Here is a 13,422-nt window from a genome sequence, read left to right as displayed (position 1 = left end):
CCATACATCTTCCCTCGTTCCCTCACATTGATTTCCCCCTCCCAGTTCCCTTCACCCCCATGCGAACTGTTGGTTCCTGCACTGGCCTCACAATCTAAATCATGTCTGTCGCCTCTAGAAACGAGAGCCTCGAGCTCGGGCAGGCCAACAAGGCTCCCGTCACGGTCGATCATGGCGTCACGACCGAGAACGACAACAACTCGGTCTACAACCAGACGAGAACGCGCAAGGTCTTTTCCTTTTCGCAGCTGTTTGCCTTTTCCCTGACCTACATGGCACTATGGGAAGGCATGTGCTCGTATGTCTCACGACTTTTGGTGTTGATGGCGATGCTGACCTCGCAGAAACATGTACTTTGCTCTCTTCAATGGCGGCCCCCAGACATTCCTCTTTAGCTTCATCATCGTCTTTTTCGGTGCCATCTCCCAGGCTGCTTCCCTCGGAGAGATGGCCTCGATCCAGCCTGGTGCGTCTACTCTTTTCCCTTTACGGATTTAACATGCTAATGTGCCGCAAAGTTGCTGGTGCGCAGTACCATTGGACATATCACCTCGCCCCCTCATCCGTCAAGAGATTTGCGACATGGATTCAAGGATGGGCCACATGGTTTGGTTACGTCTCTCTGCTTGCCGCCATTGCCAATGTCACCATCATCCTGCTCGAGTCCATGATTGCGCTCAACCACCCCAACTACGTCGCCGGTGGATGGCACACCTCCGTCCTGGTCATCGCCATGTGCCTTGTCCACGGATTCTTGAACATCTACGCCTTCAAGCTGATTCCTTGGATTGAGCTTGTCGCCGGTGTCCTCCACGTCTGCCTGTTCGTCATCTTCGTCGTTGTGCTTGTCGTCATGGGTCCCCGCAACCCCTCGTCCTTCTGGCTGTCGCGAAACATCTCTTCTGGCTGGGATAACACCTACGTCGCCTGGAACCTCGGCATGCTCACCTGTGTCTGGAGTTTCACTGGTAAGATTCCTTCGTCTACTTATGATTGCCGTATCTAACAACCCCAGGCTTCGACAGTGCCATCCACATGAGTGAGGAGACCCGAAAGGCCAAGTCGGCTGTCCCCCGCGCCATGTTCTGGTCCATCTTCATGAATGGTGTCCTCGGCTTCGTCATGGTCAACGTCCTCATCTCTGCTATGGGCTCCGTCGAGGACATGCTCAACGAGGCCAGCCCTATCCTCGCCATCATCATGGCCGTCACTGGCTCCGAGAAGGCCACCACTGCCATGATCACCGGCCTCTTCGTCATCTCCTTCAGTGTCAACCTGGCCAACATTGCCTCCGTGTCTCGACTTACTTGGGCTTGGTCTCGTGACGGTGGTATGCCCGCCTACTTTGCCTATGTCAGCCCTAACCACCGAGTGCCTACCCGATCCATCATCTTCACCGTCTTCCTCGTCTGCGCTCTCAACCTCCTCAACATTGGCAGCTCCTCCTACGTTGCCTTTGGTGCCATTACTTCCCTCTCCTCCCTGGCCCTCTACATCTCCTACGCCATCGCCATCAGCAGCATGCTCTACGTCCGCTTCAGCGGCAACACCATCAAGGTGGGCGAGTGGAACCTCGGCGGATACGGTATCTACGTCAACTGTTTCGCCCTCCTCTACACCCTCTATGTTATCATCTTCCTCCCCTTCCCCTCGACGATTCCCGTCACCGCCGAGAACATGAACTACTGCGGGCCCGTCATGGTTGCCGTCCTGGCCATCGCTGTTGCCCTGTGGTTCGCTCGTGCTAGAAAGCACTGGAGCGGTCCCAACCTCACGATTCTTGACTTTGTCGTTGCCAACGCCAATGCGTAAGCGTAAACTGCATCTGCATATATATCATAGACACTGTGGGAGGAGACTATTTACGGTCTCAAAATGGACATGAAGATCCATTTACTTGTATAAATTGTAAAGCATCAAATAATATACCCACGGCTTCTTGACTCCCCGTCGAATATTACACCCTCAAACTCTTGCCTACAGCTGTCCCCAACTTCGAGTGAATATGAGCGGTTTTTTCTTTGCCACTCAGCGACCGGTTTTCGAGAAGAGTCCATGCATGATGCTTGGTGGATATTCGCCTCCTTCTCAAACATCTTGAAACCAACGTTCGGCCAACACGGCACTCAACCAACATGCGATCAACATAACAGTAAACAACATCCTTGCCATTCTCTTCTATTAATAGGCAGGGTTTCAAGATGTTGTACAGCTGTCATGCTACCAAAAACATGGGGGTCCCCCCGCCGGCCGCAGCCATGCATCACGAGGCTGAGTCGCCACGTCAATGACAGATGCAGACGCTCTACTGGACACTAATTTTGAGACATGGCGTTTACATTGGTCTGTTAAGCTTATTTGACATGATGGCTTGGCTGCAGGCTCTTATGGATGGATGTTTTAAATAGCAAGACCTCGCTGTCAACTTGTCTCTGCCTTTCCACCGTACGATCACAAGTCCCTGTTTCATAAGACGAGCATATAAGCAAGGTGTATTGATCCGGTTTAACCGGACCCAGTGTGACGCGGCATATGAATGCAGGCCTCAACCAACACAACAGCTAACTACCGGGTCACCACGCGACGCAGACTAGAAGCAATACGACGTGTCAGTCAGCAGCCGCGACTGCCGAGCTTGGAAAAGCAACGGAAATAAGAACGCGTTGCTAAAGAGGTAATTTTCTGACGCGAAACAGCGATGTCTGTCTGATGTTCATTGCCAAGGCTATCAAAAATCTTTATTAGTGCACGAGTCTTTTCCATCTGGAAGAAATGAACCCAATGGTGAGGTAAGACGGAAAAAGAAATTGTCAAAAATCCTTCGGTTAAAGGTCAAAAATGATAACGGTGAGGCTTCTGGTCGGACATAGAGAGCTCCCATGACTCTAACATCAAGTCACCAGGAGATTACTATGTCATAGGTAAGTGAGGACATATGTTTCGCAATGCCATTGAAATCGTTACACCAACTAATGAAACAACTCGCCAAAACTTATAAAATAACCGCCAGTGATGGAATTTCTATAACCTTCAACTCACACCCAGACGCCGTTGTATATTGCTGTCGCCAATCACGGTGTATCATCTCCCGTAAGGCATCTGCCCACCACACAGTAACCAACATTCTCCTTATTGCTACGACCCTTCACTGGAGACCAAGGGTGAGGGAGTCATGGTGTCGGCGTCTTACAAGCCTAGCTCTTAGAAGAGCCGTTACATTCTAAACGTCCATGCTTCATCGTGAAACTCCTGCCAAGATAATGACGAAAAGTGGACATTCTCTGGTCCCTCTTACGCCTGAGATATGTTGGTAGACGGTGAATGGCCATATTCCAGCATATGTAATAGTAACCCGGACAGCTCCTTATCCCCCACTCCCGCTCCTACCTACGATAACTAAGGAGACGACGAAGGGTCATTAGGCAATTCCATGCCCTCGTGACAATCCTCAGCCTTGAGGAGCGGACCTTCAGCCTCCAGAAGAGGAGCTGTAGCTTTGATAATCCCCGCAATGATGCCGAGGATGTTGTCAAGCTGATGACGAAAGACTAAGAAGTGATGCTGTGTATCCGCCTGTGACCTGAAGCCGTATGCATCCAAGGCCGAGAGAATGTAGGCCAAGGTATTCAAGGACACGTTGATAACCACCATCACATTATCTTTGGGGGATCCCGGTTCCGGTGGTGTCTTGTCGCCGCCGAGCAGTTTCTTAACCCTGTTCATGGCCTGGTCCAAGTGATGCATCCGCCACCAGATATTCTCTAACTCGTGTCCTTCCACGGCCGAGATGTAGGAAATGTGAGCAATGGCGCTACGGACGGCTGCGGTTGTCGATTGCACGCGTTTGCAACCAGGACAAACAGAACATATGTCCTCTGCAAAAAGGTCCATCTCTTCTTGAGTGATTTCCAGTTCTGCAGCTAGGCTGGCAGGCAGCATGTCGAAGAAGAAGAAAGGACCCGAATTCGAAAGAAAGGCGAAAATTATGTTGGCAGAGAGCAACAACGAGTATGGTGGTGATGAGAAGCGGCAGACGGTGAGAGAAGGTATTGACAGGTATGCTTCGAGGTAGAGACCAAAGTCGTATTGAATGTACTGTAACAACAGAGGGAAACTTGATGTAGATGCCAGACGTTCGATATCCTTTTGCCGTTAAAGAGCAGCGATGAGCGTATGTGGATGTGAATAGCGAAGAAGCTGTATCCGGACAAAGAAATGAATCCGGTGAAGAGATAAAGGGAAAAGAATGTCGGAAGACAAAGGAAATGGCTGGAAATTTATGGCCAAGCTTGGGAGTGAACAGTATTCTGAGGCTCAAAGAGAGTTTGAAAGGCATACATGACCGTTGAGAGAAAATCGACCAGGTGGTCATTTCAATTTTGAAACTTCAAGGTAGAGTTCCTACTCTTTCTACGCTCAGGAAATCAGGACGAATAAAGTACTGAAGCTCTCTTTGATAACTCAGCCTGGATGAAAAAGCTCATTTTTCTACTGGGGTTTGCAGATAACATTCCCATGCCTCAAGATAATCACTCCTACCCATCGTCACTTAACTTGATATGTACCCATGTTCTGCATAGTCGGGTGGATGAAGAAAAATGCCTTCTGTCTCTCCGTATTGCACTGCCACGAATTCCTAAAAATGAGAGTTTTAATGGCTGACCCAACATGCGTCGCGCAAGAAGAAGGTTTTGATGAAATCTCTGTGAAAATCCGGCCGTAGAAAAGATTTCCGAGATGCTTGGTGAGGATAGAAATAAACTCGGAGAGATCATTGCAGGATAAGCCTACCTTCGACGGAGAGTCGAGGTCTGGTAGAGATGCAGGGAAAACCACAGATTTCTTAGTGTGGAATGCGGCTCCTTTCTGACGTACAAAGATAGCGTGGTCTATACTTGTGCTTTAGATAAGCTAATGGAAAGACTAATGAACCGAGATACGTATTAAAGAACCGAAGGACCCAGGCTGACAAGGAGAGAAATCGAATGTCAATGTTAAGTTTCAGGATAAGTGCTGCCCACACTGTGCAAGACCGCGCTTTTCTCTTATCCTTGTTCGTGATACCATCTTGCTACTTTTTAGGCTTTGCTGCGCCAGTAGTAGATAAAGTAGCACAGGTGTCACGCCCTTTACTGGGATAGCACGTCGTGGTGTTGGAAACTGTGCTCTTACGTGATGGCTTCACTTCCAGGTTCAACAAATTTGGTCAAGCAAAGCTAATTTTTGTTGACTACGAATGACACGCATGTGATCGAACAGTAATACCTCTCTATTCAAAGTCCTGCAGAAACAATCAAGGCCAATGATCAAACAGGGATAAGGCCAGGCAATCTAGATAGTTAGTGATAAGGTGAACATCAGATCGGTGGTGCTTTCTCATGTTCCGTGAAAAGTCAAGTAAGTGGGGATCAAAACCTAGACTGAAGCCGTCGGAGCCGAATCCGCAGTTTGTCATCCAAGCCTTACACAGCTGGCATGATTCTGGGTGCTGAGAGGGAGCCAGGGCTCCTTGGAACCTTCTCGTTGCAAGAAAGACCATCGACCAATGCCGCAACAGGCCTCGATCTAGTCATGTGATATGAATACGTCTTGTGCCGATGGTCGCTCTTCTATTTGGAGGCCTCCGTTTGCACAGCATCGCCCAAGATACGTTGTGACATTGTATGCAGTTCTGACCCTGTTCGAAACCTGCTGAGCATGGATTGGAGCGTTGGTACTGCCATGAGTATAGAACCACGCATAGCCGTCTTTTTACGTGAGATGTCGACAAAAGAAATTGTCATTTAAGGTAGGAATACCCTTGTGCAACAGACAACCGGTCCCCGACCTAGCCTCAGGGCCACCATCATTTGTTCTGCCGCTGACCCATCATTGGTTCCACCATGATCTTTGTTCTCAAAGGTGACTTAGGTGAGCGCGCAAGCATCAAGGTGGGCATGTTCAGGAATCCCTTTTTGGCTGTTTACTGTGAAGAACTGAGCCAATGGTTAGTCCGCAGAGTTCTTTCATCCCCTTGGCCCCAGACGTAGGGAGCCAGCCTTCTCCCAGGGTTCCCCGATACCCTCAAATTTACCTTCCGCTAACGTTTTGACTTGGTCTTTGAGCAATGGGAGTTTGCCTTGAAGAGGCCTTGGCTTTCATCTCTGTCAACATCGGCTACATTGTTCCTTATCTCTTCCATGTGTTATGTATCATTCGAAATCATCAGGTTATCAAGGCAGAGGGGCGCCGTTTTAAGTGGCTGCTGTATCTTGCACTGCTTAAAACCATCGTAAGTCCTTTGAGTTCCAGTAGCCCATTATATCGTTTCTAAGACAGTTGATGAGCATATGGCCCCTCCTCTGCTTCCGCCACGGGAGAGGATGGCTTCGCTCACCAATTCCTGGCCAGCCATGTCCTTGATGCCACTTTCCAAGAACGTGGGAGAAAAATATCATCTGTATTACGCCGGCACTGTTCTGGCGTGCCTCGTCTTTGCTGTGACCATTCCTATGTATCTCATCTACTAAGAAGGCCCAATTATCCGAGCCAACTCCTCCTTGGACGCTGATAGGCCGTCCAGTTGGTATATTGTGGAGGCCCCCTGACGAGCAGCTTGAGCCAAGCATCTCTGGATTGAAAGAGTTATGTCTCTTAGACTCCGTGATAAGCTTCATTACCATTAACTAGCTAGGCGGATAAGAAGGGTTGTCGATCAACAAGACTAAACGATGTTCAAGCTGATATTGGGAGAGAGATCGCCTGAACAGTGACAAACAATTATTCCAGACCCTTCTCTAGAAGCTTAATCAAACCTTCACGGTCAGCACCCTGCAGCTCATCAATTTTCTCGCCCTTCTTGTACAGCTGAAACGTCGGCATGGAGGACACTTTCAACTCCTCACATAGGTCAGGCAGTTCATCCACATTGATCTTGAGGAACCGAAAATCCTTGAACTTGTCCAGCTCGTGGCAACTGGCGGTAATCTCAGTGACTGACGGATAGAGCATAGGTACAGGCTGGCTTACTGGGCGTAGACAGGCGCAATGACTTTGCACGGCTCACACCACGTGGCGAAGAAGTCGACGACGACAATGTCATACGTCTCAAGGGCCTCCTTGAATTCTTCATTTCTGTTGTATTATCAGTGCTTTGTCTAGACGTAAAATCACGGGAGATGCCTGAAAAACATACGTCCTCACGTTGTGCACCATGATGGTAGTGGCGTGTGCGAACGAGTCAGATCGACGAGAGATAGTTCGGCTATTGACAAACAATGTCTGGCGTAAGTTATGCTGTAACTTTGCGTTTGTGAGAGATTCTACTGCCCGAAAGCCCTCACAGATGAAAGTTGTGAAAGTTGAAATGAGCAGAGAGGGCAGCGATTATACTTGAGTGAACACACTCGGTTGACATCATGATGCCGTCATGGATATCTGAGCATTCCTACTCCACACTCTGCTTGTTGACATACACTGAGAGAATTCCGATATTGCCCCGAAGCTGAAACCTGACGTCAATGGCGGAAACGATTAGACATATTTCAACGTCAACATAAGGTACAGTATCACAGTTTCCGCTCCGGACCGCCAGCTGGGTATCATGCAGGGGCGCTGGCTGGACATGCAGTAGGCCCAGTTTACGAACAATTTTCCAGAAGCCTATCGTCATCGAAGCAAGATATAAGAGTGCGCTTAGTATGAGGGTTACCTTGAGCCAAAGCCAGCGTCAATTAGTCTTCTTACAGGGGGATTAAATGCTATGTCATATGGTTGATGTTGATCTAAAGAACGCCATATGAAGATCTCCAATAGGCCTCTACTATTTCCTTTTGTGCCTATCTCCTTGCTTGCGCGAAGCTAATGAGTACTCGTCCCACTGCTAAGGCACTATCTAAGCCTCTGACTGATTTGGCAGAAGGCTGTTATTGCCATATTATAATCAGAGTGGGCCAGATGAGCTACTAATTTTAATTGGTTTAGATCCTTGAACAGTACGTGATGGTAGTCTTCGCGCAGCAAGGAGATATATCCTTGAATTTGAACAGATTGACTGATACATCGCGCTTGGATATGTCCTGGTACCCATGCCAAATGTGAAGATCATGGGGATCTTGTTGCACAACAGGCTAAAATGTTGGCACCAATGGAGACACTCGATCCTACTCTCGTCATCCTGGATTGACAGGGATGCTTCTTAGCCCCTAAAAGCCCCGCCCGGATCCGTTGTCAGCTGAGGCGCATAAGCTTATATGTTCATCTCTATCTTTGTTTCTCCCGCTTGCTTCAAGCTCCACCCAAGTCTTCACAATGCTTTGTGCAATATGCATGTCCATCTTCTTCAGGGGCACCTTGAATGGTCCTCACCATCTAGACAAACAAAGTATAGCTACAGCTGCCAAGAACGGCTGCAGGATGTGCCTGAATATTCACTCACCAGCCGACGACTTTATACCACCATTGGAATACGCCATCAGTTGGAGCATTGGCACTGAGATGCACTACTTGATTTTGATCCGCCCCGTAACCATACACAAAGATATGACTGAGTCGAAAGAGTGGCAATTCTATATTAATGCCTCAGCAGACGCCAACGCACCGCCAGGGTACGAAGAATTTCTTAGCCAGGTCACTGCCGACTTGAAATCAGATCCTTGTGGGGTTCAAAGCCGGTTCCCTCCTCTCAGAGACATCCCGGATAGCACGGGTCACGAGAACGTAGCCAAGTTGGCCAAGCACTGGCTGGAGAGTTGCAAAGCCGATCATGAGTGTGAACAGCGATGCGGACAGCAGCGTCGAAATTGGCATCCTGGGCGTCTCATCGAGGTTGGATCCCCTCAAAAGAAACCACGCCTCGTTAATCGAGAAGACGCTCAACTTGAAGGCGGTTATGCTGCTTTGAGTCACTGTTGGGGACCGAATCCCAACTTCTTGATGCTAAAAACCGACAACGAGAGCGAGTTCCGAAGAGAGATTCCAATAGAAAAACTCCCTGCTAGTTTTCGAGACGCCATCGTCACTTGCCGTCGGTTGGACATCCCATACCTCTGGATCGACTCTCTTTGCATCATACAAGACTCTCGCTCTGACTGGCTCTTGCAGTCAGAAGAAATGTTCAAGGTCTATCTCAACTGTGAGCTCAACATCGCCATTGATGCTTCAGCAAGTGCCCACGAGGGAGCCTTCCGTAAAAGAGATCCCAGGTGTCTACAAGACTGCTGTGTCTGGACGCCCTTTTTTAAACCGCAGGGGCATGATACCCAGTTTATTGCAGATGAAAATGAATTCGAGAGTATAGGTAATCGTAACCTTGGCCTACTCTTAGATCAAGCTAATTGCTAGGGTAGATGGGATAAATCTCTGCGAGGTATACACCATAGACGATTTCGCCTGGGCACGAGAGGAGGCTCCCCTCACGAAAAGAGCATGGATCTTCCAGGAGAGACTCCTTTCACCCAGAACCTTGTACTTTTCCTCAGATCGCATTTCATGGGAATGTGGTCTCAAAAGATCAATCACGGAATACCTCCCTTTCAGCAATGACAATGCCCTAGGGCGAGGATTCGACGTCACCTTTGTCGCCCAGTATACCATACCGGAGAATGGCACCCTTTTCGACTTCTACGATTTTGTGGACCTGTATACAGACCGTGAGCTCACCTTCCCTGACGCGGACAAGCTTGTTGCGTTCGCGGCTGTCGCCAGAAGGTGTGCGTCCTGGTTCAAGGGCGACTATTGCGCTGGCATCTTCCGTGACACCATGCCTTGGGGGCTCCTCTGGCAGACCCCTTCGTTGGAGTGGTCGTTGGAGTGGATGACAAGATCCCAAACATGGCGGGCTCCATCTTGGAGTTGGGCAAGCATGGACTGTTGCGTAAGGGGTGACCTCATCCCGACTGAGCAGAATACGGACTTGGCCAAGGTGGTGGATGTGTCGGTGGAACTAGTCGACCCCAATAACCCATTTGGCCAAGTGAAGTCTGCCTCACTGGCTTTAACGGGACCTCTAGTCACTATCGATGCATTGGTATATTCCGATTGCCAGACTACTCAGGAGGATCTGCCACCGAGAATTGGTTGGGAAAATGGTACATCTGCTCTCGGACACCATTTTGAACTAAGGCCTGATGAGAGTTTCGAGTGGAATGGGAGTGATTCCATTGACACATGGCTCTCAAAACACAAAGACGCGTTCTTTCTTGCTGTTGGAGAGTCTCAGTACGTGAGATCAAAAGACGAACTTCCGAAAACTTGCGGCCTCGTCTTGAAGAAGCTGGACGACGGAAATTACATTCGGGAAGGCCAGTGGAATGGGAGATTTGGGTTTGTGGATAATCATGCTCAGACGGCGTGTGAATTTCATACCGAAACTATCACGATACTATAGAGGTTGAAGGAGGAGGCTTGACAGTGAGCGGACGGCGGCAGAAGAGTATACCAACAGAGTCTCTGCGTGGAGTTATTTAAGAATTATGCGGAATGAAGTATGTGGTGGATGTTGATGCTGGGGGTTTTGTAGCCGCGGAACGCGCGCTGCACCTCGCGTCTATCCCGTGTAGCACCAGCAGGGACAGTATTAATAATACTCTTGTTCTGGCATCGAACCCCTCATTTGGCTATTCTTGCAAGGAGCTTTACTCCAAATCCAACGACAAAGGCAATGCCAACACTTTCAAAGACGGGGACCGCGGGATCCGTTGTGGTATCTCGTTTATGTCTTGACCTCGGTGCTTGGACAGGTTGGTTATATGGGGCTGATTTCTCGTGCCAACGGTGTCGCAATTGCCGCTTCAGATCTCCTGAAAACTAGACATGCTAAACTTTAGAAATGTCTTTTGTTTCTACGATTCAATCATGAAACCTGATTTACAATGATGTAGAGCTCGTACTACTAAAACCAAGATGGCCGCTGCCATCGGTGAAGCTCCCGATTTTGATTATGAAGCATTTGGTTTGTGATGGGAACCCCGCGCACGGGACGCGTGGGATGCGCGGTCTTGAGAGCATCTGAGTCTTGCCTTCTTGGAACTTACCCCCTCATGCCAAGAGTCAAAGTGATATAAGTCATGGCTCCCCTCGTGACACAAAATGCCATGTCCCAACTCTCGGATGCGCCAGGAGTCAGCTGTCACTGTCGAGAACGCCCTATTCTTTCTACACCGTCACCTTCTGCACTCTTCGAACATGAGTCTTGCCGGTCAGGCCTTCGTCGTTACAGGCGGAGCATCCGGGATTGGGAAAGCAATCGTCAAAAAACTCCTTGAATTGTCAGCCAAGGTCTATGCTCTCGATCTATCCGAGATTCCGATCCACTCATCCACTCCTGGGGAGCTAGTACCGTTCTCAAAAGTCGATGTTTCTTCACGAGCAAGTGTCAAGTCCGTTTTCGACAAAATCTCACCCCTAGACTCGGAGCTCCGAGGCTTGGTCAACTGTGCTGGTATCCTACGCCCTACAGACGGTTCTGAGAAGTCTGATGAAAGCTTCCGCTTACTTTGGGATGTCAATGTCATGGGAACATGGAACACGAACACAGAATTCCACAACTTTGTCAAAGAATCGAGAGAGAAAATTCCAGGGTTCAAGGAGCACCGACCGGCGAGTATTGTCAACTTGGGGTCCATGGCGTCGGTCAGGGGTATCCATGGACTTTCGGGATATGTTGCCAGCAAGCATGCCGTGCTTGGCCTCACTCGCACATTTGCTCAGGAATGGGGACCTGAAGCGTTCAGGGTCAACGCTGTGGCCCCAGGAGCTGTAAATACGCCAATGATACAGGGGATGTCGGGAGACGATTCGCATAATGCAGCATACAAAGGTGCTTTCAAGAGCCTATCGGAACCTGAGGAAATCGCGGACGTAATTCTGTACCTTCTGGGAGACGGTTCGTCGTCAATCAGTGGGCAGCTGATTGAAGTCAATGGCGGATGGCCTTAGGAGTGAGATTCATTAGTAGCATCAAGATAGTGGAAACTTTCTCCAAGTAGTTATTATGATCTGTTCTTGTTCCATCGAAACTGTGGTTGACTAGAACAACGTTCTGAAGCTTTGCACAAATCTAACACAGCAACAGAGTCTCTCTACTCTCGGCATTCCTGAGCCATCACTGCTAAGGGCTAGGCATGTATTTTATTAATGTACTGAAGCAATCAGACCTTGTATGCGGTATTGGATTCCAATGCGATCTTCTATTAAAGACTGTAACTTTTGCTGCTGTGGTTGACGGTCTCTCATGGACTCGTCATTGAAGACAATAACGAAATAAAGAGGTTTGTATGCTGCTTCACACTATGCATCAGGCTCTGCAATCTGAAGAACTGCCTTTCCAAAGTTCTTGCCCGTAAAAACCCCTGCCAAAGCTTCGGGCGCATTCTCAATCCCGACGGTGATATCCTGCAGGACCTTGAACTGGCCAGACGCGATCAGAGGCGCAACCTTTTCCATCATGGCCTCATACTTTTCAATTGCGAGGTCCACAATGAAGCCTTCCATCTTGAGGTACTTGTTAGTGAGCACCCAAAGGTTCTTGACGCCGTACAAGTCCTCAGGCGTGGTATGATACATAACCATCTATAGTTCAGTTAGCTCTGTTCTAAAATCTGAGCCGATAGCACTTACTGTTCCGCAAGACACAATACGACCGTGTGGCTTCATAGCCAGCAAGGCAGCATCTAGCTGCGGTCCACCAATGCCGTCCCAGAAAATGTCGATTCCTTCGGGTGCCAGTCTCTTCAGCGCCTCTCCATATTCTTCCGTCTTGTAGTTGAAGGCGTCGTCGAAGCCAAGTTCATTGACCACAAAGTCAATCTTGGCTTGGCTGCCCACCGAACCAATTACTTTGAGGCCTTCGGCCTTGGCGAGTTGCCCAACAAGCTGTCCAACTGCCCCAGATGCGGCGCTGACAAATATGGTCTCCCCCTTCTTGGGCTTACCAATGTTGTACAAACCTTGGAATGCTGTGGTGCCTGCCATTCCCAGCACGCCTAGAAAATACGTGATGTCCAGTCCATGGGGGTTGGAGATCTTCCACAAGCTGGCGTCTTCGAGTTTATCTCCCTTGATGAGAGCATACTCGACGTGGTCGCCGTAAAAGGCCATCACAAGATCTCCTGTTTGGTACTTCTCAGACTCGGACCGAATGACACGACCGACAATGGCGCTGACGATGGGAGTATCGACATCGAGAGCCGAAATAAAGTCCTCGACGGAGGGATCGCGTGTGCGATCACGGATGTAGGGGTCTAGTGAGGTATAAAAGACCTTGACAAGGATGCCACCCTCAAGCGGGGCAGACTCAAGATCCAAGGGCCGGTCTTCGACGACGATATGCTCTCCAGGAACCAGATAGATATCTGGGATCTTCTTGTAGATGAAGGACTTGTTGGATGTCGGCGCCATGGTTGATGTTAATAAAGGCTCAAGACTTGAGTGTAATGATGCTCT

At 49.1% G+C, this 13,422-nt stretch overlaps 6 protein-coding genes across 6 annotated transcripts; 3 read left to right on the top strand and 3 right to left on the bottom strand.

The window, feature by feature from the left end:
- Positions 1–101: 101 nt before the first annotated feature.
- On the top strand, positions 102–1,812 carry NECHADRAFT_52275 (uncharacterized protein; the record flags this gene model as incomplete). The annotated part of the gene is made up of 5 exons (XM_003042776.1): positions 102–298; positions 345–466; positions 519–968; positions 1,016–1,295; positions 1,440–1,812. 5 exons carry the CDS (start codon positions 102–104, stop codon positions 1,810–1,812), a joined length of 1,422 nt encoding a protein of 473 aa, XP_003042822.1.
- A 1,584-nt stretch (positions 1,813–3,396) lies between these two features.
- Positions 3,397–3,939, bottom strand: NECHADRAFT_86706 (uncharacterized protein; the record flags this gene model as incomplete). The annotated part of the gene is made up of 1 exon (XM_003042691.1): positions 3,397–3,939. The coding sequence occupies one exon, from the start codon at positions 3,937–3,939 to the stop codon at positions 3,397–3,399; it is 543 nt and encodes a 180-aa protein (XP_003042737.1).
- A 2,826-nt stretch (positions 3,940–6,765) lies between these two features.
- On the bottom strand, positions 6,766–7,194 carry NECHADRAFT_29610 (uncharacterized protein; the record flags this gene model as incomplete). Its single annotated transcript, XM_003042690.1, has 3 exons — positions 6,766–6,955; positions 7,009–7,113; positions 7,175–7,194. Coding segments are annotated over 3 exons (315 nt in total), but the record flags the coding sequence as incomplete, so codon positions are not given.
- Positions 7,195–8,289: 1,095 nt separating this feature from the next.
- Positions 8,290–10,366, top strand: NECHADRAFT_86704 (uncharacterized protein; the record flags this gene model as incomplete). Its single annotated transcript, XM_003042775.1, has 2 exons — positions 8,290–9,277; positions 9,360–10,366. The coding sequence occupies 2 exons, from the start codon at positions 8,290–8,292 to the stop codon at positions 10,364–10,366; spliced, it is 1,995 nt and encodes a 664-aa protein (XP_003042821.1).
- A 797-nt stretch (positions 10,367–11,163) lies between these two features.
- Positions 11,164–11,916, top strand: NECHADRAFT_52119 (uncharacterized protein; the record flags this gene model as incomplete). The annotated part of the gene is made up of 2 exons (XM_003042774.1): positions 11,164–11,529; positions 11,569–11,916. The coding sequence occupies 2 exons, from the start codon at positions 11,164–11,166 to the stop codon at positions 11,914–11,916; spliced, it is 714 nt and encodes a 237-aa protein (XP_003042820.1).
- Positions 11,917–12,267: 351 nt separating this feature from the next.
- On the bottom strand, positions 12,268–13,377 carry NECHADRAFT_86702 (uncharacterized protein; the record flags this gene model as incomplete). Its single annotated transcript, XM_003042689.1, has 2 exons — positions 12,268–12,549; positions 12,598–13,377. 2 exons carry the CDS (start codon positions 13,375–13,377, stop codon positions 12,268–12,270), a joined length of 1,062 nt encoding a protein of 353 aa, XP_003042735.1.
- Positions 13,378–13,422: the final 45 nt, after the last annotated feature.

Source organism: Fusarium vanettenii, assembly GCF_000151355.1.
Source record: "Fusarium vanettenii 77-13-4 chromosome 11 genomic scaffold NECHAsca_32_chr11_3_0, whole genome shotgun sequence".
Classification (NCBI taxonomy): Eukaryota; Fungi; Ascomycota; class Sordariomycetes; order Hypocreales; family Nectriaceae; genus Fusarium; species Fusarium vanettenii.
The sequence above is the reverse complement of the archived record's forward strand: the minus strand, read 5'-3'. Positions and strand labels throughout refer to the sequence as shown.